General features: G+C 42.1%; 1 protein-coding gene across 1 annotated transcript; it reads right to left on the reverse strand.

Annotated features, from left to right (window-relative positions):
• phc2b (polyhomeotic homolog 2b (Drosophila)) lies at positions 1-27704 on the reverse strand. The gene is made up of 15 exons (XM_053868391.1): positions 27559-27704; positions 16365-16764; positions 15333-15482; positions 15179-15256; positions 14931-15092; positions 14318-14449; positions 13023-13305; positions 8014-8315; positions 7487-7712; positions 4302-4507; positions 3552-3681; positions 3371-3476; positions 3154-3268; positions 1985-2300; positions 1-1921 (listed from the first exon to the last, which is right to left on the reverse strand). The coding sequence occupies exons 2-15, from the start codon at positions 16704-16706 to the stop codon at positions 1767-1769; spliced, it is 2703 nt and encodes a 900-aa protein (XP_053724366.1). The 5' UTR covers positions 16707-16764; positions 27559-27704; the 3' UTR covers positions 1-1766.
• Positions 27705-27779: the final 75 nt, after the last annotated feature.

Genomic DNA, 27779 nt, shown 5'->3' on the forward strand with positions numbered 1-27779 from the left:
AAGAATGGCAGATTGCTTAACTGGAAAAAAAATTCCAACACCCAGAAGTATATTGCAAGTTATTTATATATCATTGCAAAAAAGCTGTGTAACAAAGTTTCTGATAAATACAAGACATTGTTTACAAAAAGCCAGCCAAAGCCACAAAACGCATTCTCGTTAGAAAAACATAAGATTTATACATTTGCATATTTCAAAAATATTCAACATCACTTCTGTTTTCAAACGTAAAACAAACATAACTTAATAAACACAAACAACAGTTTACACGCTTTCAACTGCTATGTACAAGTGTCTACTCGAAAATAATTCAAATAAAGATTCCTGGAAGGCAACATTCTTGACGAGCTTGAGTGACGGAGCAGTCCGATTATAAAGTTTGTGGGCAGAACGCAATGGAGAGTGGAAGATGGGAGTTTGTTCAGTCACTTTCCACTGAAATGTACTGAGATCTGAAAATGGTCATTCTAAAAAAAAAACTGCACCCAGAAGATAATTATTGCTGTGCCAAATCAATCAAGTTCCCTTTTCCAGTTCACATTGTTCATTTGGGCTTTGAAACCTTAATTCACAATGGACGTCACATCCAAATTGAAAAACAGTTGCTCTAACAAACCTCCAGTGTGTTTCATGGATTTTGGAGAGAGAGATAGAGAGAGAGGCACAGCTGGACTGTCTTTCAGAGCAAGTCCTTCACATCTAAACAGGGAGTTTTCAGACTCCCTGTATTGAGCCTGGACTTGTTTTCCGGGGCTGTGTCTGGTTGATTTCTGAGTCTTTGTTTCCGACAGCTTTGAATTACTAAGTGGGCAGCGGCGGTTCGTGTCGATGAACAGGCCTCTTCCTTAAACTGACAGATGCATTCGACTTGTGCGACTGAGGTTTGCCGCGACCCAGTTCAGAATCAACTATCTAGATCAGAACCACAGGTTGAGTGGCAAGCGACAACCAGCAGAATTGTAAGCAATAGTTTCCAGCTTACAGACGGTGACAAAACAGGAAGACTGAATTGTTCAACAGAGCCAAAGACAGAGCTGTTACTCATTTCATTCATGTTTTGTGCTTTTGACTGTGCTGTCACACTTGGCTCGGACCCAAACACAGTGAGCCAGAACATCTGAGTCTGAAAACCGTTTAACAATCCAGAGTAGTTGCCAAATCGGTTTCATTTTTGTTGGTGTGAGAAACGTCTGTGAGTGCGTTTTGAAAATCTTGAACATGAAGTGACTTTAGGTCCTTTAAAATAGAGTCTCAGAGCTCTATCTTCAGACTGAGCTGTTTGGACCGGGCCCAGCCCTCAGATTGCTTGACATTTATTGTATTTTATTTTAGTTTATTTATTTTACTGTTGCACTCACTCATGAGTGACTGACACCGGACCGATTTGAGATGCACACAAAATAGCCAGACTCCCGAGCTCAGTGTGACTCGGAACAGACTGATGCCACGCGCCAGATAGCTGAGATTCTCTGATCAGTAACACCTCAATGGATCGTGCCTGGGACTCACGCAATGGCTCTCACTCACTCACACACTCGGACTGACTCACGGTCTCTCTGACCCAATAGTAAACACATGATGTAAACATTTGATCTGATGTCCCACTGGTATCCGGATTCACTGTCGGCACACGTGTCTGAGCTGCTACTCATCGACTTCCTAAGTGCTTCCCGAGACTAACCAATGACCTGAACGAAATTGTAGGAAGAGAGGTCATCGTGTCCTCAGTGCTTTTGTGCCCGCGAAGCTTCACACACTCATTCCTGCTACGAGTCTTTGAGCATGTTGATACGTGCGAAGATCTTAAGTGCTGGTCCCAGTTTAATGTTCATGGTGCTCATCAGGTGGTCCTCCTTCAGCAGCAGCAGCGCCTGTCCGTCAATCTCCTGCGAGCGAAACTCGTCTGCGATCTCCTGACAACCTGCCAGAGACCACAAGTCAAACACAGGCTCCAGATCTGGCTGCTGTGCTGTTATGTACTGACCTGGCAGCGAGCAGATGAACTCGTACACTTGCTCCACGTTCCACCTGGTGGGGTCGTCGCCCGACAGGCGCCGGCAGACCGCAGGGGCATCTCTGGCCGCACGGTCCTCGTGATCAGAGGTCCGACTCTGTTGTCGGATGACTTGAGGTTGGACGGGCGTCGGGGCTGGAGGTCCAAAACTGGCTGCAGACGCAGGGGACTGCGGCTCCTCGTAGCTGGAGATGTCGGAACAAGGACTGGACTCTTCCTGGCTCGGCTGCGACAGGTGTGGTGAGGAGACGGAGCCGCTCGCCGTCTGCTGGCATGGAGAGAGTTTCTGCAGACATGAGTTCGACAGTTAGGAAATTTTGCCTCCTCCTCTTCTGTCACCAGAAGAGATATAGTTAAAGCATCCCGCTCATGGCTGGAAGGCAATGTTCCCTCTAATATTTCGTGTCTGAGCAAACACACAAACACCCTGAGCTGTCCCTTGGACTACTGTGAGCGATCGGTCGATGCCGGCTGTGGTAACTGCTGTAACAGTATTAGTATAACAGTCATGGGAATTTAACAATTTGCATAACTCATGTTGCAGAATGGAAAATGTTTGAAATTAAAAAAAGGTAGGAATAAAAGCCCTTTCAATTGTCCTAGAATTGTATGCATTATAGCATATTTGAACATGCATAAACTGAATAACGTCATATATTCAATACAATAAGTAAACTGACTTTTGTCATTGAAGTCACATTACACCACTGAAGTGCTGTCAAAGAAGTTCAACCAACTTTTATAAATATTTATGCTCTCTCAAACAGATAAGGCTCATGAATCTGTCTATTGCGAGACTGAATTTTGTCCCCGTATTCTGTGACGGCTGCTCATTTAGCCGTGGGCCTGTGTGGATCAGGCTACAACGAACAAGGCATAGGCTTCTTTCACATTCTCCACTGTTACTTCACTTCTCCTGACTATCCCTCACCCCAACCCTAACCAGAGGAGTGGTGGAAAATTCCGGCCAGGAATACGCACGGACGAACAGCGCAGTGAGCGGTTATTTTTATTGTTTTAATGTGAGAGGCAGGATGGATTCTTGGTGAGCAGCGTAGATTTTTTTGTGCGCAATTGTGCATGCATGCATCTTCGAGGGAACATTGCTGGAAGGATGATTTTTATAAACTCATCCGTACCTGCTTCTTGGACTCCAGGCTCGGCCGGCCCGGACCTCTTCTGTGCCAGCGTTTGGCTGGTTTGCTTCTGTCTGGACGGAAAATGGATAGACGCTTCGTGCAGCTCAGACTGTACCTACAAGAGCAAAAAAAAGGAGGTTGAAGTTGTGAATATTTTCACTACATTAACTAAAAATACACTGTCTTGAATGTCTTTTTTTTATAACACAGTATTTACCTCTTCGCACAAACCACAGAGCAGAAACGCTTTGAGCCCTTGAACGTATAGGCAAAGTCCACCCATCCACAATATTCACACGTCAGCTTCGGCTCCTGCTCGTTTTCTGCGGGAGAATTAATAAGTATAAACTCAGGCCAGGAAAAAGTTGAGCAGTCGAAGTGCAGCCTCAGCGGCTCACCTGGTGGGTTCAACTCATCGGGCTCAGAGTCTGAGTTTGCTGCGTTGCTGACGGGAGTTTTGTCGGGATCTGAAGAGAGCTGATGGTCCAGTTTCCTCGGGCTGTCGATGAGGACTGGCAGACGTTCCACCTGGGGACAGATGAGAAGAATACATTTTTAATTTGTTTGTACAGAACATCACAGTTTAGGCATCAAAAATGATCTGCGTTCAGTAAAAATACACATTTTCAGTTATTCTTCACAGGTTCTATTGGCTCTAATAGAACTGCGGTACATGTAACAACTATATTAGGCATCCATATTTGTATCCACACATAATAAATCACTTCTATATCATAATGACCTCTTATTTAGAATATCTTTTAAATCACACCATACAATAAATTAACGTTTCTTCTGTTTTTTTTTATTTGTTTATATTTAAAAGACTTTAAGAGTTATTAAACAAGCTGTACATTGCACGTACACTTTTTTATTCCATTTTCACAATCCAAAAACACAATTACTAACAAAGTCCAGTAGGTGGCAGTGAGTTCAATAAACTCTCACCCTTCAACAGAACTGCAAAAAGGTCTGATTAACTTTCTCCACATTTATTTTGAGCTAAAACAACAACTTTGTGTTCACAATAATTTAATCTGAATTCCATTGCCTAGCTCAGTTCCTCATCACTGAGCTCCACACCGGTCACGTTTCTCATAATAGGTTTTTCCGCAGGAATGCTTAATGGAGATGAGAGCGTCACTCACACAAACAGGAAACGGCTCAGCCCCCTCCTGGATGACGAAGCCTTCGATGACGTGAGTGAGGACCTGAGGTTTGACGATGGCCTGTGGTGGCTTGTTCTCTCCATTATGAGGGGTGCAGCCCGTCATCGTCGGAGCTTCACTCTCAGTCCCTGAGGTCATGACTGGAGGTGGCGTCCCAGCAGGCTGCCTCTTGGCGACTGCAACTCCTGTTTTAAGATCAGAAACATTAACAAAGACGAGAAGGGTAGGTGGCACTTTCACTATACAACAGTTTTGCTTTTAAAATTGATCCAACAGACCAGCCGTTGCCACTATCAATAGGTAGTGACAGTGCAGCACCACATTCATCATCATAAACCTTTTCCCAGCTGGTTAAAAAATGAAGTACAGGCATCCAGACAATTCCACTGTAACCGACGTAGTTCACACTCCAGGCCTGTATGAGGCGTAGTAATGCTCTTCCAACAAAGACGAAGGCATGGTGCATACTCACAAAGACCCTTGAGCATGATGCTACAGCAGCTTAACACCCTGAACATGGAAACAGACTTTGAGGACAGACAATGAGCCTAAGCCGTTATTGCTATAGCCATACCTGACTCTCATGTACTCAAGCGGCTACAGCGTTATTTCTTTGGTAACTCTCAACATGCTGCCAGCAAGTTCTCATTTGATTCTAGCTTGAGAAAAGAAGCATTTGCTTCAAAAATGACACTTGTGTTTTTGACTTGCTTCTCATTAGAGCATGTTTTACTGGACTGTCTGCAGCACATCTGTATATTGCACCGATTATTATTACTGAAAATGCTGCGTTAATATTTACTTTATATCACTTGCCGAACAAGCATTTTCTCTGTTCCTCTGTCGTCAAGTTACAACTTTCAGGTTGAGAGGTGAGACAAACAGGGCAGTGACATCATTTTTTTTTTTTTTTTTTTTTTAAATATTGCCTTACAGACGGAGACCAGGAACAGGTGCTGAAACCACCAACCACATCGCCAGTGGATGGGGCCTCTGACCAGAGGACATAACACAACTACAATCTTGTATCAACAAATACACTTGGTTGAGATTCAAGCCAGAAAATAGCAATATTTAATAAACAATTACTGAAATCTTTCTGCACAGAAAACCTTCCCTTTATTATGCATGTGACCACCTCTCTAATTTTTAATTCTGTGTTACTGCAAAAATTACATATACATGACACATTATGAGAACCACTGATCTGTCTCCAAACTCATAATTCTGTTGTGAGTCGGCATTCAGTGAATGCAGCTGTGATTTTGTTTGCTTTCTGAATGCAGAACCTTGAAACCTCATGTAAACGTCATCTATGGAAATGGGAGTGTTTACATTTAAAGAAAAATATACTACTGACAATTTCAAATAAAAGATAATATTGAATGGCCACGGTGACATACAACAGATGGAGTACGAACACAAAAACAGTGTATACAACTATTTCCCAGTGACAATTTCAGATATTAAAATGAGATTATTGCACATTAACACATTATCTAAACCACAAAAGGACAAAGCCCTAGTCTATGTCAAATGTGCCACCTCTTTAATTATAACAACAATTTAATATTCTTAACACTGTTTTGCAGATACTTTTTAGAGATACAAACCATTTACTTGGATTGTTTATTTATTACCGTTTTCTCAATTGGATTGCAAAGAAAATCCAATATGGTTCGCCAAATAATATAAATAATAACTACCAAATAAGTACTTACACGTCACACGAACATGCTAGTAGTGACTGATCAACCGAACTTGGCTGGTTATACTGAACGACAACAATGATTACACCAACCTAAGCAGAGAATCAGCGTGTAAATCACGTCATTCAAAAAGACAATAGAACAATTGAATCAAAATGCTTCGTCTGAGCGCCCTTCAAGTCAATAAATTCATCAGAAATGACATGACGAGGAGACTCACACCAAGGCTGTCGGTCAATATGAAACGTCCCGCATCCAAGCGCACTACTTAAATCGCTGACGAGAAAGTGAGTAGTCGAACCAGGAGAAATCCTTCAGAAGCAGCCGCGTACACTCCGCATCACTAATGTTGCAAAACGTGAGTTTGTTGTGTGTGAAAGTCGAGAGGAGCGGCGCCGCTTTCGTGTTGTGCCTATACAGGCGAAAGAGGTTCCGCCTCGCCGAGTTCACCCGAGTGCGTCCGAGTTCTACCGAAACTCGCGTGTGGCTGCTTTCAACCGCGGACACCATGTTTCGCATGAAGCGCAGTGCTGTTCCTCCGGATGACAACAGTCCCGATTAACGGAGTGAAAACTTGACATTTTACTATCATAAATGTACTATGATATCATATCATAAACTATCGTACACTTGATTGTATTATCACAGTAAACTGGGAGAGCAGCACCCAAAATAAAATCAACATGTATTTAACAGTCTATTATAGCAAGCAAGAGTCATAATTTTAGCATGAAGCCTGTCTTGAGTTCACTACAGAGTCTGCATCATAACAAGAGGCACTGCTTGAAGCACAAAAGCACATCGACTCTCCCAGTTTTCATCAAATCCCCTTTCATCTGTTTTTGGAAGTTTCCAGACCAACTGTTGACAAACGTGACCGCAGCAAGTGAAAGAGAGAATGTTATACACAAGTTTCATGATTCACGATATCAATACTCTTTGAGGTGACTTCGCTTTTAATTCTCAGCCAACTCTTGTCTTGGCAGGACAGATTTCATTCGTACAAAAACAACTGCACATGATACATACTGAAACCAGAATGTAAAGAACCAAACAAAGTGACTGACAGTACGTGATTTCACCAAACATCAATGTACCCAAGATGAACATCAAAATCACACACATGCTTGTTGGCATACTCAAACAAGCAAGACAACCTATCAGTAATTGCAAGCAAATTGACTCATCATTATGATTCATTCTAATATACTATTAACTGCCCACTTAGAACAGCTTTTCCCACCCCTACAACTCAGTCAAGAATTAGTAATGGGCAAGGCACAACTTCACTGATGAGGGATGAGAGGAGGTGAGAGGGGACTGTGATAAGCTGGAGGAGATATTAGCAGCACTGAAGACTCTCTGGACTCTTTAGTGGATAATGATCATTGCCGGAGCGTAGACAGTTGCCCCACAGATTATTCAAACAATTAATAAAAAGTAATGAGCTGTTACCTTGAGGCTGAACGGCAGGGGCAACCGGGTCGACTTTCTGAGGCTCCACGGGTTTGGTGGGCTGCAACGGTGAAGGAGCTGGTTTTGGCTGCGGCTGTTGTTGTGCCTGTTGTTGCTGTAATGGTGCCTGCTGTGGCTGTTTTTGTTGTGGTTTAGCGGATGGACATGTCTCTCTCACAACCAGCGATGTCGGCTTATCCTTATTGTCCTGGAGTAGTCGAGGAGCCTGAAGACAGACATGCATTACATATGCAGACAGCACTAAAAGAGTAATACACACTTGTTAAAAAGGGGAATCAAACATTTAATCTATATAAATAAATACTCATAGAGTGGCTTTTTTATGTTTGTATTGTATAAGTCATACAAAGTTTTCAAAATAGCTGGCAGGCTCAAAACTTTCTGTTCTATGTAGCGAGCAACACAAGAGTGCTACTTTTATTACATGTTACACTAGACTTAGACTTAGACTTAGACTTTCTTTACACTACACAGAATTTGAGTTTAGAGTTTAGAAGTTAACGCACTGTAGGTTGGATCTGGAGGTTGATGGCCGTGAGCTGAACAGGCTGAGCTTTGGCGTGATTGCTAGATGAGTGGAGTGCATGCGGACTGATGGTTGAGTGGAAGATGGTCGCCTGCTGGCTTGGCGTCGAAGACTGGTGATTTGCGGGTTTGGGGAGGACGGGAACCGGGTGCTGGGATGGCTGGATGGAGGCCGTCTGAAGCATCTGGCCTGTTCTTTGGGAACTTTGATGGACCACAAACTGCTGCTGCTGTTGTTGCTTGTGTGGCTGTACCAGCGACTGGGGCTGAATCTGTGTGTACGCTGTAACAGTGAATACAACACTTTTAGGTCAAAGAGATCATGAGACAATTATAATCACATGAAAATTGTCATCTGAATGAAAAAAATGCCACAAATGTGTTTACGGGAACATGAACAACATTGCAACAGTTAAAAATGGGGACTATGTTTTATAATTTTCCAATTTGTTTCTTTTTCAATCTATGCCAATCGCTATCTTGATTTTAAAACATTCATTCATCATAAAACCAACAAAAAGATAGACGATATTCAACACAGGTCAAAAGGGAACACCGATTCATCCACATATCTGAGCGCGGTCGACGATTAATTTACATTACTCTTTACACTCAAGTTAGCCACAGTTAAATGGCACAATTCAAAATGAACTCATTCAAAAATGGCAAAAAAAAATTACCAGTAACATTTTCTCTCATTTCTACAGAATCTGGTGAACTACTGCTATCATTGTAAAGAAACTATTCCACAATAGATTATTTCTGTTTCAATTAAGTAATTAAAATGCCGCAACTGAAAGTCTCATATTAATACAGCCAGACTTCACCTTTGGCAGAGCACTATCACTGCATCTTAACACAAAACACTTAAGTTAATCGACACATGCTCAGGAAACTGCTGACAAAGCATTTTTTTTTACACCACCTATTTAATCGCCAATAAACTATGTGATGTAACGAGAGCACAGGAACCTGCACAGTTGCCTTTTATGTCTGCTTCACACAAATCATTGGTCCAGATCTGTTCCAATATGGCTTGTCCCCACCTGCCAGTGCAGGGAGAAGACATCCGGAGCAGATTACTGTCGACGTGAAACATCTATCCAGCTTTGTGTGAACGTAGAAAGGAAGGGGCCCAAGGATGTGCTAAGATAAGAAACATGCACGGATACCAAACATGTGGGACCCACTGTGTAAAGTAACTGGTGAGTCACCCCAGTCCCGCCCGTCAATTTCCTCCTCTAGTCCAGCAGGAAACAAAAGAAGCTCTGCAAGACGTTTATTATTATGACACAGTAAACTTTAACTTCTGCTCTAGGAGTCATGTGAACACGGAGGTGGGTTTCTTCCCATTACAAAAATCCCTCAATAAATCCATGCATGGAAAACTGCCATCAGCATTTATCTGCACGCCCCTTCTGTCTCCGCTCGCCTCTGTTCATGACGTTTTGTGTGGGATAGTCACCATCTGTTATCCGAATTTCCTCATGAGGCCACCGACCGGGACATTTCGCAAAGTTGCATGCCATCAGGACGTTTCGTGATCGTAAAAAAAAAGTCTAGGCTGATAATTAGCTAGCGATCTGATGAGCAGTGACACACCGAGCAACAGTCATTAATATTTACAGAGACTGGAGAGGGATGGACAAGCCAGAGGAGGTGGTTACTTAAGAAGCTCTCAGGAAAGACACATTAGTCTGATCCTGTCCAGGCACCATCTACCAACTCCACGGGGGATTCCAAATTTTAGATGGAATGGGAAAGCAGTGTTCCACCTTAGCCGACTATGGCTGGGAAGTCTCGTCAACAACCGATCATAGCTTTGCAATGTCACCTAGCAACCTTTCTGCAGCAGTCCTCGCAGCACGAGTAGCCAGCAGGAGGCCATTTTGCAAAACGAGCATGAATACTGAGTAATTGCCAAAACTACCTTCCACAATATCAAGTGGACTCCACTCGGAGCATTAAATGTAGCTGAATATTACGGACTACGAAGGAGCTACAATCCCTTTTACACCAACATGACTTCAGTCAGCACATCTTACAAGTATTTCTTTGTTAGGGACAGAGTGAGGAATGTGTGAGCCAGCTATCTACGTCAGTCACACTGACTCACATGGATATGGAGTGCCTCACATCACACCCACCAGTTCTGTTGACACTCTAAAGCAGATGAGGGCAAAGTGTAAAGTGCATTTATGTGGCCCTAATGTGGTCAGAGCAAAACCACAATAGAAATAGTACTGTTGATCATTCATAGCCATTTGAATACTACAGTATATTAGCATGAGGTATAAGAAAATATTGAATACTAGATTGTGTGATATTGTCTTTCCTTTTCAAACGCAGGATGTTATTTTGTGGTTTAAGGGACTCATTCCTCAGTTGCACTGCGGAATTTAACTGGACTGATCTCATAACAATAAACTGATTTTCATGCACATCATATTGCACTGCATTATCTGATTCTGTCCCTTAAAATGATGATGTTATGATAATGTTATTAGAATATATTGTTGAATTTACAGTACTACAATAGATCACGTCACCCCTCCTGTATAGGGACACATATCGTATTACAAGATACCTGTCATTACATAGCCCTAGTTTTTAAAGCATTTTTGTCCCTTGATATAAATCAATAAAGGCTGAAAAATACATGTTATCCAGAGCTTTATTCCAAAGACATTCACCACTGAAGACCCAAATGTTTATCGCCATAGATAGGGACTGGGCACATTTTTAATAGGTGTCAGTGTCATCTATCTCAGATACTTTGGAATGGCAGTTCAGTCTGGCTCTAGCTCATGACCTAAACTGAGAAAAAGTTTTCACGAAGATATACCTCTTGTTATTAGTCATACTCACTAGGTCAGGGCTAGATTTTCTGACCTCCATCCTCTTCCAGTTCAAGCAAGTAAATCAGAAATCTGATTGAGGTGTACTTTTATTTGAAATGCAAACCACCTGTACACCAAAACCAGAAATCCAAGACTAGTTAGAGGTCTGGTTCTGACAGGACTACGTCATAGATCAGTCTGAGTTACTGGATGAATCACTACTGACATCACTGCCCGCCACATGAACCCTTTTCATACCCATTAAGAGCAGACTGTCAAAAGGAGGGGAAACAGGGCTTCATTTCTGAAACTATCAAGCCTTAAGGAGTTTAGATGATGAACTGGAACAGTCAGTTCTTAACACCAACACTTAAATGCTCTTTAGCTGCCTACACATCAGTCTCACAATACCCTGTCAAGGGTGAGACATTTACTTGCAAGAGGAAAACCCCAGCATTTTCTCACATTCACAGGCACTTACTGTGCGCAACATCACAGAAATACTCTCCCCACAATTCTCACTTCCAGCTTACAGTCCTCATGAAGCGCTTGGTGAGAAGTCTGAGGTCAAAAATTATGCTTTCTAATGCAATCCAAAATAACATCAAAGGTTACCTAAAAAATAAAGTTTCTCACTGTTAATAGACAGGTCCCACAAAAAAAGGTCCCACTTTTTTTCATTACTGCATATTTGTTTGAAGAAAAAGATATAATCAAAAACAGTGCTGCTCAATTAGCAGAGACAAATGCTTCTGAGGAAGCGGAAATGTGGACTTGAATGCAAAGGTTATAAAAGTGCGTCTCAATCAGCTAGCATTGGAAATTAAGTTTTATAGATCTCCTGTCTCGTGACATTACACAGTGTTTTGGCACTGAACAGCGACAGTTTGCTTGATGAAAATGCACTGTTGGCCTCTGCTTCAGTTTCAAAAACGAGCCTCAAATATTTACAGTTCACCACCGCATCTACATTTCGCACTCTTCAGAACTTGAGAGCAAATCTATTTCTGGTCAGGTGGCCTTGGTAGACGTGTATGTTTTGAATAGGTGACTCAATATCTTTCTCAGCTGTGACATTTCGTTCAGGTTGTCATCCATCTCGCACAACTGACTCGCAAGTGATGCATGAAAAGGTGCGGCATGAATAAAACATAGTGATGCAGGAGTGTCATTTGAGGATGCAGCTGACATTACAGTTGAACAAGGCATTGATTGGCCAGTTACGAATTTGGTCTAGTTGGAGGTGTTGATGGTTACAGCGTGGTTACAGTTTGGTTAGTGGTGGTAACTGTTGCTATTTTTGTTTTGGGGTGGTGTTTGTTAGCTATGTTACCACTGTTGAGTTGACTAGTTTGGTGTTGTGGTGCTCAAGCAAAAGCTATAATTTGAATTGTTGCAAAGGCTGTTGTTGTACCTCTTACAATACAAATTGTGGTGTTGATGGGGTGACCAGTGCTGTGTTGGTGACAACACATGCAAATTATTCAGTGAAGCAGTGATGTGCACACCTGGACCCATGGCCCACTAGCACGGTAACGTATGGTAACCCTATTTTTTTCCATTTTATGTGCATCCATTAACCCAAACAAAGCAAGCAGCAGTTGTGCGCTGACACGCTCAGATTATCTCGATCCCATCCCCCTCTGTGACTCAACACAATAGTCTCCGCACAGAAAACGGGGCACAGATGAGGACCCCATTTACTGCATCACATCTGAGGCTTGTGCATAAAGCTCTCCATGAAATGTGCAGAATGATAATCTAAGTGGATCCTGAAAACAATCAGCTGCACCCGAATTAAAAAAAAAGACTTTGAGTAACAGCTCTTTTAAGAGACACTGGCGTGACATTTGACTTTTCAAGTCTGCAGGTAACACAGAGCAGGTTGACTGTTCCAGACATCACCGTGTACCACTCGTTACACGTTGACACTGAATGTGTCTGTGATGCAGGTTCAGACATGCAGCTTTAAAGGCTGCAGGGATGGTCTTAAAGTCATGCCATGTGACGACAAATCCACACAAACAGCAAGCTGGCAAGGATGGGGACAAAGCAAAACAAACATTGACAGAACAAAGATTTAGTTTGTCTGCCATTTGCAGACACATTTGTTGTACTTCCCTTCATCAGCATGTACAGATGCTACATACCCGGAGCGATCAGAGGCGGTGCTGTGACGTTGCGGCTCATATTTATAGCTCGGACTTCAGTGACTGGTGTTGTGTCCGCTTTCTTCCCTCCTTCAGAAGAACCATCAGTGGAGCCAGACCTCCCTCCTGTGGACGCCTGACTGCCTTGGCTGGGGTTCTTCAGTGATGCGGGCTGAATGGCAACGGGGCTCTGCTTGAGGCTTAGCGCCTGCAGGGTCTGTGCCTGTGAGGAGGACGAGGCTGCCCCCTGCTGGCCGCGGATGGCGAGATTCTGGACCTGATTCTTAGGAGACAGGGAGATATTACAGCTCACAAACAGGAAAATAAATTCAGAACCACTTTGGCGAAGAATCTTAAACTAGTTTAGCTACAATTATTATTGCAGTCTGGTCTACCGATATGGAAATTTAGTTAGCACATAGTTTGGCAGAATTACATTCTTCATCACCTTGATTCACTCATATGCAATATGTACCCCATATTGACAAAGTCTGCCAACTAACACAATAAAAAATAATGATTTGCACTGAACATTACTCTGATGAAACACCCTGTAATTAAATGAATCACTAAAGCAAAAAGTCAATACATTTTGCATCACTACCATTAAAATATGTGCTTCTCAGAAGAACAGCAAAGCAAACATGGAATAGCTTCAGCTTCTAATGAAAAAAACAGCCATTTTACTGATTAAAGTTTGTTATGACAAACGGCAGTCAAACAAATGCCAGTTGTTCAACAAAACAAATAAGTCAGCAGCAGCATCTCTGTCAATTCCATTAGTTTAATTGATGGGGTAGAAAGTTTACCAGCTTAGGGAAACGTCCAACATTCATTTCATTTGATGTTTAAAAACAAGTTTTAAAAAAGAGAGAAACTTTGTGTTGCACTGAGTTATATCGTTAAAGAACAGCAATATACTTATCTCATTATATATAATATATATAATATATATAATATATATATAATATATATAAATTATACATATTTGATTTTTTTTCTTGTGCCAATATTAGGGAGCCAGAGATAATTGCAGACGTGACTGAATGTTGCACCTCTGCAAGCAGTCAGGCGTGATTATTGTCAGTTTTTAAAACTAAATGAACGCTTTCAATTGATTTGGGGGGTAAAAGCCTCCCAACATCAACTGAAACTAAACTGACACCAAATGAAACACCATGTTTCCATGTTCATCAACATAACTAGTTTCCATAAAAACTATGACTGTGTGTAAAGAGAATTTTTGTACACATCGTACATCAACAAAAGGTGCTGATGCACAGTTACTGTTTTACCTGTGAAGAGGCTTGTGAGTTTTCAGACTGCACCGCTGTCACTGTAGCTGTCGGTGTGAAGATGAGCTGAGGGGACAGAGGAACAGCTCGGCCCAGGCTTCGGGCCACTTGCACCAGGTTACTCTGCTGAGCCTGGGACACAAAGAAACGCTTCAAATAATGTTCCCAGCAGCCAGAAATATTGTACAGACACTGAAACATTGGCCTCTGTGACACAAAGACTAGCACTGAAGGAAACAAAGATCATCGCCCAACACCTTGGCATGGGTAGATTTTTTATTTTCATCCTAAAAGATTTTAAGACACATTGATAAGCATTTCAGGATGATGGATGGATGGAAACTAAACATTTAAACCATATGAATCTAATTAATTTAACAAGAATACCACTATTTTAAATGCTTTTTAAATGTGTGTGTTGGCAGTAGAAGAGATGGAAAACCAAAAGTATTGATAAAAAAGGTTTAACCTCACACCTGAACAAACCAGTATTTTCCCCATCGCAGAAAAGAAAACCTCAATTCTATTCCTGGGCAGCAAAAATATATAGAAGGAAAAACTGGTGTTTCAGGATTGCCAACTCATGTCAAACTATTTTTGTGAACACGCTCACCATCTGTGCACGAAGGTACATCTGTGCTTGGCTGGCAGTGAGGGTAGGATTTGATGGGCCACCCAGAAGAACAGCCTGCTGGGAAATACTGGTGGGTGTGGAACTGATGCTCTGGGCTCTGCTGATCAGCTGGGCTGCTGCTGGAGACGTTGTCAAGTTGATCTACAGGGATGGAAGAATTTATGTTCCAGACTTTTGCTCCTCCTTTGAAATGTTAACACAGTAGAGCAGCTAAAAACTACACTCACTGTAGCCTGAGTGGATCCAGTCTGTTGTGAAGACGTCCCGTTCTGCGACGAGTTTTGCCGGCCAGCCGCAATACTTGCCTGACACAATGAAGAGGAGACATTCAGACCTCTCATATGTGAAAAATAGCAGTGATCATTTATCCACGTTTCAGACCTGCAGACTCTGGAGCTGAGCTGTGCTGAGGTTGTGCTGCTGCTGCAGGGCTGCAGTCTGGAGCATCAGATGCTGCTGCTGTGCCGCGTACATCTGCTGCAGGTACTGAGCCGCTGTGTTTGGTTGTCGGTGCAGGGCTTGCTGGAAAACCTGCATAAATGTGTCTGATTAATGAAGTGAAGCACCAGCACGAACTTCTTAAAGCGGCTTGTCAGGCAGAACAAACACAAATAACACTAACAGAACAAAAGTTAAACAACACTAATAACCAGGTAATAACTATTACCACTCGTGACTTAAGTTCCCATGCTTAATGCACTGATGCATTAAGCTCTGCAAATTTACCTTTGTTGTCATAAAATCATGTCTGTTGTAACTGCTGCTCAGTAAAGTATACTCTCAAGGGTCGGTCAGGATTCAATCTAAATTAATTTAAGCCCTACACTGAATCACTTACTACCACTAAACTCTCAAACTCTCCCAACCTATAAAACATCCCTGCTCACTCTTCACCTCTGAGAGTCCTCATTGGCTGCCTGGAAACCAAAGGGAACAACATGCTAAGATCTACACTGTCAGACTGGTCCACACCCATCCCCTCTCTGGAATGAAGGGTGAAATAATTCTCCGAATTCAATTGGGAGAGAACATAAATGGCCATCAGTCATCGGCGTTCATGAGGCACCATGGAGACAAAAGCGGCTGTCCTTTAAGTGTCAAATAGGCAAGAAAGAGCTGCTGTCGAACCAACAGCACCAAAAGGTGACCTGCTTATTCAGGGCAGAGGGTAAGCCTGTGTTGAGGCTAATCCCAGGGTCACAAGGTCAGGATGTACCAAGGCAGAAAACGCACTCCTTCCTTCGACAAATTCCGACTTATACAGCAGCAGTGAAGTAGCGCTGATATGTACACAGATATCAGGAAATGATTTCATGGGACAGAGGAGAAAATGGAGAACGATATGTGTGTGTATTTGACTCAAAACTACACAAGACAGAGAATTAACTTATTGCACGCTGCTTAGTGACGTACCTGCACAGTTTGTCTGTCAGTTATCCCACCATAAACAGATATCTGAGGCACGGCAGATCTCCCAGTTGTGGTAGTACTACTGGAGTTGCTACTTGTACTACTACTACTACTACTAGTAGTACCACCACTACTAGTAGCAACAGTAGTAGTAGTTGAAGTAGTAGTGGTGTTGGCTGCAGGAGTGCTACTGCTGCTGCTGCTGTTGTTGTTGTTGTTGTTGTTGTTGCTACTGCTGGTGGCCCCAGTGGAGCCGGAAGTGCTGGACGAGGTGGAAGTGGAGGGAGTGGTGGTGGACCCAGTACTGCCAGCTGCAGTGGTGGCAGAGGCCCCCGGATCACTCATGGTGCCCCCTGCTCTTCTCACCTTTGACCCCCGGCTCTTCTGAATGGCTCTCCTGTGTCTGGGGAAGAGAACAGAAAAAACATGAGAAAATATATCCACATAACAGATCCATCTCAAGGACCCTAACTCAAAATTACTGCTCAATCAGACAAAACAAAACCATATAAATGAATGTAAAGACACATGAACTGCATTTGAACTACTGTTTGTCCACTTGGAGTGTTCAAGTTTGTAATCTTTTAAAATTATAATTTTCCTGACCTTTGTTTGGCAGCATCAGTGTCGTCTCCAAAATACCACACCAAAGTGACTAGACCGAAAAAATAATAAGTCCCAATGTTCACGAAACATATCCAATCCAATTTCAGCAAATGAGCATTGGCTCATAGACAACTCGGGCCAAGAGAAAAACGATAAAAAAATGAAAAAGAAAAAAAAAACAAAAGAAACAGAACTTAGTTTTTTCACAATACAACCAGCTGGCAAAAGAGACAAGAATGTAATTTGGGTAAGGTAATTAGAGCCATGAACAACTCTGGATAAAAGAGAGGACATCTGGCAAGAGCCCTTAAATTACATGTTGGAGCATTTAACATAAACAAGGCACACACATTTGGTGAAAGTTAATTAGGGCAGACGCAGCAGTCCCAATCAAAACAGCCGGAACAAAACAAACACAGCCCCATTTAATACAAATCAGCCCACATCTCTCCGATTACAAACATGATTTAACCCTGAAGGATTGAGAGGCGCGGGCACAGATAATATTAATGTACTCAGTTACCTGTTCTGACTGGATCAAAGCCACCTGTATTGACCAGACTAGCAGCTTTTCTAAAACATTTATGTGCGTCCTGCTGCTAAAACACCATTTTATCAAAAGGTGATTAAGTAGATCCCTAGTAGATTTAAAGCGGTTGATTGTATGAGTCATGCGAAGGCAGCAGAGTTTGACTAGACAAAAAACAAAAACGGTTTGAGAGGAAGTTTGCCTAAGAGGTGTGTGTGTGTGTGTGTGTGTGTGTGTGGTTCTGCATGTGCGTGTGTTCTTCTACTTCTATCTTGTGAGAACCTGTATGAGTTGTTAATCAACAGAGTGAGGACATTTTTGCAAAGTGCGGACATTTTGACCGGTCCTCACTTAGCCGAGCCTCATTTTGAGAGTTAAAACCAAAAAACAGCTTGGTTATTATAATTGGGTTTTAGTTTGGTTAAGAGTAAAGGTGAAGTTTAGCCATTTGTTTTAGATGGTTAGGTTTAGGGTGAGAGGCTGGGGAAAGCATTATGTTAACATATGTCAATGACAGTCCTCACTAAGATAGGAGGACAAATGTGTGTGTGTGTGTGTGTGTGTGTGTGTGTGTGTGTGTGTGTGTGTGTGTGTGTGTGTGTGTGTGTGTGTGTGTGTGTGTGTGTGTGTGCGAGTATTCTTGTGTGGGCGAATCTCATGAGGTTTCGAGGGTTAAAACGTCAAAATAACTGGGGTCAAAAATTGAGTTTAACTTTGGTTAAGAAGCTGGGGAAAGCATTATGGCATAGAAAATCCCCACAAAATACTAATACAAACATGCGTGTGTGTGGGCTTGTTTTGCCATACTTGTGAGTACCAAGTCTTGACAAGCCACCTGCTTGTGTGGACATTTTGCTTTGTGAGGACACTTTGGCCTGTCCTCACAAGGTTTAGAGGGTTAAAACGTCAGTTAAAGTCGTTTATTATAACTGGGTTTCAGGTTGGTCCTCATGAAAATAGTGAAACAAACGTGTGCGTGTGTGTGCGTGTGTGTGCGTGTGTGTGTGTGTGTGTGTACGAAGAAAGCTGAAGCAGCGGCACTGAAAGCTTTCTAAAAATGAAGGGAGGACTGAGTTGTAACCCAGAGGTTAGAGGACAAGCAATCAGAAAGGGGGAGGCTTCAGTGACTGAGGCTCCAACTAGGGGTGAAGGTTGAACGAGCAGGTTCAGGGGATTAAATGGGTTTGAGAGGGGAGCGAGCGCATGGTGGAAGTAATTAAATAACAGCGGTCGCCAAGCCGTCCTTCCTAAGGCACCCCTGCCTCCCATTATGCCTCAATATTGCACAGCTCTTCAGTCTAATTACCTCACCTACGTCGAAACACAAACACGTTTGTGTCAAATGCACTGTGAACAAGAAGCAGTCCTGAAATGAAAAACAAGTAAGAAAAACGTCTGAATAAGTAGTGAACAGCCTATAGTCACTTCATGATCCATTCACTTCAATTAAAACACTCCCTGGGCTTATTCAAGTTGAAGCAAGGGGATAACACAGTTGTGTCGTCTGTAAAAGTAAACTTAAATTCTGAGTCCTTAACAGCAATACAGGCCATGTCACACTTTAAGCTCAGATGCAGAATGGCCATAGACAGTAGACACGTCTTAAAGGTCTAAACATCACTGAAAAAAACAGCAATCCATAAACTACTCCTCAGATAAAGCAGTCTATAAAAAGACTTAAAAAACAGATTTATGGACTGAAAAACAGAATCTCTGTGTTTAAAATGGCCCGGCACTCGGACTGAATATAGTGGGATGCAGCACATATTACTTCATCCACAAGGTTTTTTAGCAGTCACTAATAAGGTGTCTGCAGCCATCAGGTAACCCACAGGCTTGGTTGGTGACACATGGATGGTCTCAGGTTTTTACTTGAGGATGGCAGAAATTGATCCATGTGATATTCATTCTAAATGGAGCAAAACCTTTAGCCTATTTCATTACATGATTTTGGACAAAAATCTGCTGTGTTGCCATCATGCTACATTGGACTTGCCACTTTGGACGTGAGCAAAGGCTCTAGTCAACAACATAAAAAAGGCAACTGGTGCAATGACTTTCAGTTATCAGTTGGCTGACTGCTTGGGGGATGTCCAAATACACTTGAGGTGCAGAAACTTAACTGCAATGAAATTGTATCTAATAGCATAGCAATCCAGGAACACATGTCATCACATTGTTAATGTAGTGTTGACATGATACAGACAGAGAACAATAGTTTGTCTTGTCAAAAGTGTTGGTGTCTTTCTGCATTTGATTGTTGTTCAAAAATATTTAAAACACAATACTTTCCCTTCAAGGCTCTTGGATTTGCTGGAGCAAATGAACAGCTGATAAAGAAACAACGGTGTCTATGAGGAAGTATCTATTTGTCCATATAAAATAACACTCCATTAACTGTTCAGAAGAGGGAAATAAATTCGAGACATTTTAAATCTCACGATTTAATTAGCAGTTGTAGAGGGTTTCCCTGCCGCCGAGGAGTTGAGCTTTCTAATTATGTTTCGTTTAAGCATATCTTTGACTTCCATTTCACTGGCCAAACTGCTCTGGTAGATTTATTAAATTGAAGCTCCTGAAGAAAAGATGTTAAGAACCCTTGTTACTGTCTGACAAAGCAGCTCTAGCTACATTGCAAAGACAAATTGACCACCATTGCCTGTGCGTTACCCGAATTACACCATTGAATTTAATGAGGTTCCATTTTCTTATGCGTTAACAATTTATATTTATTATTAACAGTTTATAATTCATTATTGTCATGGCTCCAACTGTCAATGCGACACTGACTGAGGAGGTTTCTGGCTGTAAACAAAGCACCACTATAACAGTGGAATCCTGGTCACTCAGCTGTAGCTACAGTCATTAGCCTACATCCCACAGTCTGCTACCCATGCCATGAGAGGGGAGGGAATCCCCTCTGGTAATGACGCCTTTGGCCCCTGTCTGCCTGAGAGGAGTCACCCATCCATCAGTGAAGGGGTGAAACGGGGAAAACCTCAACACCCCCACTCTGACACACTACCCCTTCTGTTATACCAAGCATTACTATGCAATACATTGGCAGGTGCCAAGGAAGAATGTTTACCTCTGCTGCTAGCAGAAGATGCAACAACACAACGCCACCTTTTCATTAACGTCCGAAAGTCACAGTATAAATGGAACTACTCATGTCGCCCCGAAACAACCTTATGACTGTCACATTTGATTCAAGTGCATTTGTGGGGGAACCTGACCATTAAAAGCTTGCCAGACAGACTGACTGTCTCTGGCGCGTCAATCACAGTCATGCAAGTGCACATCACCTATCAACAGCCTTCCTTGAAATACCACAACAGCAAATGAAGTAGCCGCATGAATGAATAATGTGTGTTAATGGCCTCAAACGCAACTGAAAAATGCAAGATTTAGGGGTTGCATTTGGGCTAAGCTGCCGCTAAGACAAAGCCCCCTAAACCCTGAAGCTCCTACCTCCTATGACCCCCCCAACGCGATGCAGGGGTATGATGCCCCATCCCCCGGGAGTGTGCTGTCCTCCTTCAGGATGTTCCTCTTCTTTGTCTGCCGCTGAGTGGCTGGCTGCTTTGGCAAGTGACTGAAAGAGTGAGTGTGAGCAAGAGTGCCTCTGTGCTATATCAAAAAATCCCCAACCCCTCCATCTACCCCCCAATGCACAGCCAGCTCGTCGTTTCTGTTTCAACACCCCGGTCCGCCAACCAGACCCAAGCCTGCCTCCTGATTATGTCGTATCCTAGCAACAGCCAACTGGGTGTCAAAGGAATCTACGTTCAGTGTGGCGTCCTGATTGGACGGAAGAATCCTCCCTAATGAAGATGATGGTAATGATTTGTCTCCCCTCCCCCTCCCGCACAGAGCGGCATGAATTTATTTAGCATACATGGAATATACGCCTCCTCCGATTATCCCCCACTTTATTTAGAATAAAAACAAAAATCATTATGAAGTCTCTGGAAAATGATGGAAGGCTCTATTTCCGTTTCAAAGATTGTCTCAGCACAGCTTAGAACCATTTATAGAAAACCCAATTTCTACAAATAGCTATCCAAGTGAGCCAATTTTAAATGGCAAGAATCGGCCGAAGACAGGAGCCATCAATTTCATCTAGACTGAGCACCATCCAACAAGAAGATGAGGAAGAACACAAATGACATCAAACTATCAATGTTCTCCAATGATTTAAGCAAACAATAAGAAAATGCATTCGAATCTTAAAATGTTGAATTCAGCAATGGAAAAACAGGTAGTAAATATATAAGTATATTTCTGTATAAATTGCACTCACTGTTTTTTTTTTACTCTATCGCTACAGACTTATTTACAACTGTAATCCCGGTTTAACTTGTTAGTAAAACATGTGTGCTAGTCTGCAGCGTTACGGTGCAAAGAACATGCGCACAGCATTGTGAAAATATTATGATGGAAATTTTGGAGTGATAAAACTGTCAAACTCACTAAATGAATAAAGTTAAAGTAATTTACGTTTTATAGATGAACTACATATTCAGAGTTGAAAATATCCAACTGTTGAGAATTTGCCACGATAATCAAGATAGTTCCTTTTGGGCTATTAATATGTGCAGAATATTTACTCTTAACCACTGAGGTCAATGAGTGGCACATAATTCATGAATTCTTTTTTCAATTGTACACAATACTTAGGGACAAATTCCCACTAATACAGATTAATAACGATAAAGAACGACGATAATATAGTACTCAGAGTCTAGCCTGACACATTAGCACTCCCCTGCAATGTTACTACCATGAAATGTAGCCATATGTGTCATTTACTCTGGCAATGTAGTATTGATAGGGGCCAACTGAGCGTGAACCTCATTGATTATTATCTTCTCATTAGCATATAGATTAGCTGGCGGTGCAGCCTACACGCTTTGAGTTCCACACTTGCAAGCGTCGCCAAGCTGCGACAAGGCACAAACAAAAAGTGAAGTGAAAGGGCTGCTCTGAAAGCTTTTTAATGACCTGCTCAAGTAAGTGAATGACAAGCACCTCATGTCATGAGATAGCAGAGTAAACAGAAGAAAGCGGGGCACAAAGACAAACACTTGCATTTGCACCATTTATTGAAATCAGAGGGATCATGTGCCGTTTTTTTCCCCATTTTCACTTGACAATCAAATAATGTACTGTTTCATTCGATCTAGTTTCACATAGAGTAGAAAATTGACCACTAATAATTTAGCTTTAAGATGCTTTATGCCTTTGTTGGGATAAGGAATTTGAGATAATGTACGATTAATATGAAATACTAATCGAGCTCACTTTTAAAGTTGCATGTACAAAAGGTAATAAGATTTGGAGCAAATCTATTCTGCAATAAGTCATCTATCTATCATATATCTTATTATCACCCATGTACTTTACTAGTTAGGAGTTGTTGTTCTTTTAGAATAATGAAGATCGACTTATTCCCCTTCAATTAATCTATCCACCCCTTGGGCCAAATAGAATTTGTGGATACAGCAAATCTGACGACAGAAACATTTACCGCAGTTCTATTGATTCTCCATATTTGCTAAGGGTCAAAATCAGAAATCAGTTGAATTAATTGAATCTCAACAATTGCGGGTAAAGGATGATTTGAGACGCAAGTGCAGGCTGTTCTAGTTCCATAAAGTGCATCCTGTAGTATTGCAACTATAAACAAAGCTTCAAGGACCCCAGAAAAGACCCTCAGAATTCCAAATGCCCAACGATTCCATTTTGACTGCTTCAACTGTAATTCAAGGATAAACCAGAAATGAATTTTAGGCTTGTTGCTTTATACATAAAATACACAGTGAAACAGAACTCGACAGAAAACATCCAGACAGCACCCAGGGTAACAATAACAACCATACTAATTCCTGATAGGACCCAGAATCATCCACATCCTTCCTGTGAGAACTGTGGTGAGGCTGAGGTCAACCCCAGAGGGGGATGAGAGCTGATGGCTCATGTCCAAACAGAGGAACTGAGGCCTCTTATTTGTTGGAGTGTGTAAGACACATACACCCTGATCCAGACAACAGAGTTGCTGTAATTGAGCCATCTGAGTTTGATGGAGCTCGCCTTGTACAGTTGAGTAGCCGGACACAAAGATGCTGGCTGCTATCCAGGTTAAGTGCTCTGAGGTGGCCTCTGTGTAAGAGGATTCACACCAGGGGCATATAAACTACTTAACTTGATCAATTCCAGAAGAAAACCATTCGGTCTCAGATCCAATGACACCAAAAGACATTTTTGTTCAAGATCTCAGATTAAAAAAAAAAGAAAAAAAGACAATCCTCTGCACTACTAAAGAGAGGCCAAGAACGCAAGCTCTATTTTTCACCCAGAGGTGGAAATAGGTCACCCCAGAACTGAGAGTTGCGAGAGTGGCTGTCAGGTCAAGCGCCCCACTTTGAAATACACATCAATTCTTAAAGACCTCGGCACAAAATCAAATTCACAAACTCGTCATTGGAGCAACACAATTGTTTTGGCTTTTACATATTAAAAGACAATTTATTATACATATAATTAAACATAAAGTGACCCAGCTGATTTTTCTTAATTGATGCTTACCTCCTGAGCCACAAATTAAAGCCGGCAAGCTGCAACACTAACGATAAGATTAAAAGTCCTTGGCACAACTAAATGTCCCTCTGATGTAGAAACTCTTTATAATGGATAAACACTAAAAAAAAGAAACAGGAATGAGAAAGGGCACTTATGACTTGTGAGAGGATGGGTATCAGAAGTGAAATATAAGCAGTGTTTTGGTCCCAAATGAACACAAACCTCAACGCAAATACCGCCATGAGGCTATCAATGTGGGTCATCGGTCAACCATTTAAATGCAGTGATTGTAAACATGGGAACATCTTAGACAGATGAACCTACTCAAAACTGGTACAGTTGTCAGAGACTTCTGCCGAACTAGCTAGCAATGCAGGAAATGTTTTTCAAGGGGGCTGAAATCTCTCTTGAGTAGCTTTGCACCAATACAAGCTTCAGTTCTCGAGGTATTTTGTTACATTAGATGGGCTCATCCTGATGGGCTCATGAGTTTGATGGACCAGTCAAAATGAAAGATCTGGGAGAATGATTTGGCTGCTTGGCTAAGCTATCCTGTACCTATATCCTATATCCTATACCTATATCCTGGTACCTCTAACACAGGTTATTAGCTTCCTATTCGACTGTCAGAATTTTGTGTATTAGACCAAGTAAATATTCAGAGTTATGACAAAAGATGTGCTGCGCCTTTTTCTGCTTTGAATAATTCTGCCGTCTATTTTTGGCATCAACAGCAGCTCCTATCCGAATCAGCATGTGCATTCTGAAGCAGAGAGTTTGCATCCATCTTACAATACCAGAAGACCTGTATTGCACAGCTAAACACACACAGCCACATTGACTGCCGACAGGACAATATACTGTAAAAAGTGGGTTGGCTAATCAATCATTTGTTCGGCAGCTAAAAGATTTTCCCAGAATCATATGACATGAAAATCAAGAGAAGAATGGTGGCGTTGGATTTGAATCAACTGCAAGTATCCATCTTTCCATATTGACCTGGACGTACATGTGGACACTCAATCTCAGAAAAGTGAGCCAGACAATCTGAATAATTCACATTTAGGCAGGTTTTTGGTAAGCCCTGGGCTCTGACGAATCTTAAAAGGGTGAATCGAGATGTACTTCCTTGCATCAATATTTAGCATTAGTGGACTAACTTCTTTGAGGCAGAAGCATCCAGATCTTGATAGATGTAATGAAGGAGTCCATGCGAGCATGTCTCTACCTAAGAGGGCCTCCCAGTTCTGTCAACTGCTTTAGTGGGCCACGCGTCGCTGAAGTCAACGGTGCTCCTCCGGACTGAAGATACAGTTATCACCATCAGCGAGGGAGGAGGCCGCAGCATGAGTGATTGAGTCTGTCTGTAAAACCAACAAAGAATGCTTTTGCATTTATTGGTTAAATAACTGAGGTATGGCTCGGTTCAGTCGCTCCCTCTCTCCTTTCCGTGACTGCCAGCGATGACACATGATGACACATTGTTCCAAATCAGAGACCATTTCATCAACATGAGAGTTCTTCATGTGCACACGTGTTCATTAAGATCATAACAATGTGGAGCGCCGAACCAACCAATTTGAATCACGCATTACATCTCTGATCTGATGCAAAACAGACACGTCTCAGCCACCGCTGGATCTAATAAGGAGGTGGGCGGGGTCAAAGCCCTAACCTCTTGTTTGCAGAATTTCAGATGGGGGAGAACTTCATCAAGAATTAACTTCAAAATGGAGCATGATGAGAGGACTTCAGAAGCATGAGTCAGGAAAGTTGGATTTCTATCTCAGTTGTTTTTTAATAAATTTGTTTAACATCATAATCCTAATATATTAACTAAGCCTGTGATCTGCATTGTAAAGCAACCATGTAGAGAAGAAGCCTGTCAGATAAATGAAAGAAAGCAGTCCATAGGGGTTGTAACATGGATTTACATTTCAGGCACTGCATATCCAGATTAATGTCACTCAGCGGGTGAACATTGAGCTTCAAATGAAACATCTATAAAGCAGCAGGTAGCACATTCAAGGCTGAGCAAATCCCATGTGTAACCCTAGCAAATCTTATGTATTGATCCACAGAGTAAAAGTATCTGTCTCACTGTGCTAGTTGGGTTTGAGCAAAAAAAGCCAGGATGGCATTAAATAACTGCAGTTCTTGAATGCGCACATGAAAGTAGTAGGTAATTGTTTGTATCGGAGTAGCCATTGACTATTAAGACAAGGTTGATTTACTAATCATTTACAATATCAGCATGCCTTACTTTTTAGAGGGGAAAGCAATTAAACCCCGATGGCATGATAACAACCAACTAGCGTAACAAACAAACCAGCAGTCACAGAAACAAGGCTTGTTTGGCATAGAAAAGTCCAAGGCAAAACAGATAAGCAGTTTACGAGAAGAGAATCTAAGCAAGCTATGTCAATAGACATCATGAAGGATTGGACAATAAGTCAGTGAAACTCTGATGCTCAATAAATTATACACATCATACAGCCACTTTGTAACACTAAAATATTGACCTACACTACCTCAAATTTTCAGACTTCTGCACATCCAACATTTTGTAATAAAACATCTGAGTTGGTATGACAATCAAAATGTTACATAGATTGTATTATATTAGAACTAACGTTCCAAACTAACCTTTGCCTTAAGCATATCATACAGCATACCAATGCTTTTATCTACATGGGAACTATGGCCTTTTGAGAGTTACCTGAGAGACCCCACATACTTCTACTGCCCAATTTCTATTTGTAGTTCTGCTGTATAAACTGTAGACAGGAAGAAGCGTCCATCACGTTCTCCATCATTGACGAACCTACACACCTAAATGGCACGTGGGTTCAAATTAAGCATGAGATCAAATGTAACTTTGTAGTGAAAACAAGTCAGGCCTACTGATTCTTCATTACTACTGCTCTCCAGTATTTGCACTTGGAAAGCAGAGTGACTGTCGGACGGATGGCTGCAGTGTTAGAAGGGAAGTTCATCTGAAAACACTCATGATTTAAGCACATCTGGGTCATTGCACGGTCACGGTCGAGCTATTCTAATCCGAGCAGGGCATTTGGGATATCCGCGCCTGCGATCTCGACATGTCAAAATAACTCTTGCTGAGCCAAATCCCACCAGAAAGCTTTCGACCTAGTTCAGTGAAACAGCGGTGAAATGCTACGGTAATATATGAATTCTTCTTTGTAAGCATGCGCAGAAACTTTATTTAACTACGAGGTAGAAGGGCAGCAAAATTTGCGGCTTTATCTAACAGCTGGAGGCTTATTTTTACTAAATTGGTGTTAAAAGTCTAAAAAGTAGACATCAAAACAAACGTTAGCATGAAGGCTAGAAGCATGCAGTTGCTGTGAGGGGGCCCAATGAAAGCTAGCTAGTTCCGTCACACATAAACAAACCGGGAGGCTGGCCCAGGTCCCGACAATGACACGCTGCTTCAGGGCACGTTGGGAGTCCACATACCGTTGATGAATCACTCCTCTCCGCGAGTCCCCGTTTTCCCTGGTCTCTCACAACATTTCTGGACGGAGGATGTCAGCGAGGACGGAGCAGTAACAGCGGCGGTGCACAGCTACACCAACTTTTTTCATTTGCATTCCAACATGACCACATGACAAGCTGCCGACCAATGATCAGCGAGGTTGAGTTATGGCAACGCCCCCCAGGCTCACCCCCGCCCCTTG

Source organism: Synchiropus splendidus, chromosome 6, assembly GCF_027744825.2.
Source record: "Synchiropus splendidus isolate RoL2022-P1 chromosome 6, RoL_Sspl_1.0, whole genome shotgun sequence".
NCBI lineage: Eukaryota > Metazoa > Chordata > Actinopteri > Syngnathiformes > Callionymidae > Synchiropus > Synchiropus splendidus.

What these genes read in the sequence shown, in the direction of transcription:
- phc2b (XM_053868391.1), bottom strand. Translation starts at nt 16,706, where the DNA reads ATGAGTGATCCGGGGGCCTCTGCCACCACTGCAGCTGGCAGTACTGGG. An exon ending in CTGGATCCACTCAGGCTACA is followed by an intron (nt 15,093 to 15,178) that starts GTGAGTGTAGTT and finishes CCATCCCTGTAG; the next exon opens with ATCAACTTGACAACGTCTCC. An exon ending in ACTCACAAGCCTCTTCACAG is followed by an intron (nt 13,306 to 14,317) that starts GTAAAACAGTAA and finishes CTGTCTCCTAAG; the next exon opens with AATCAGGTCCAGAATCTCGC.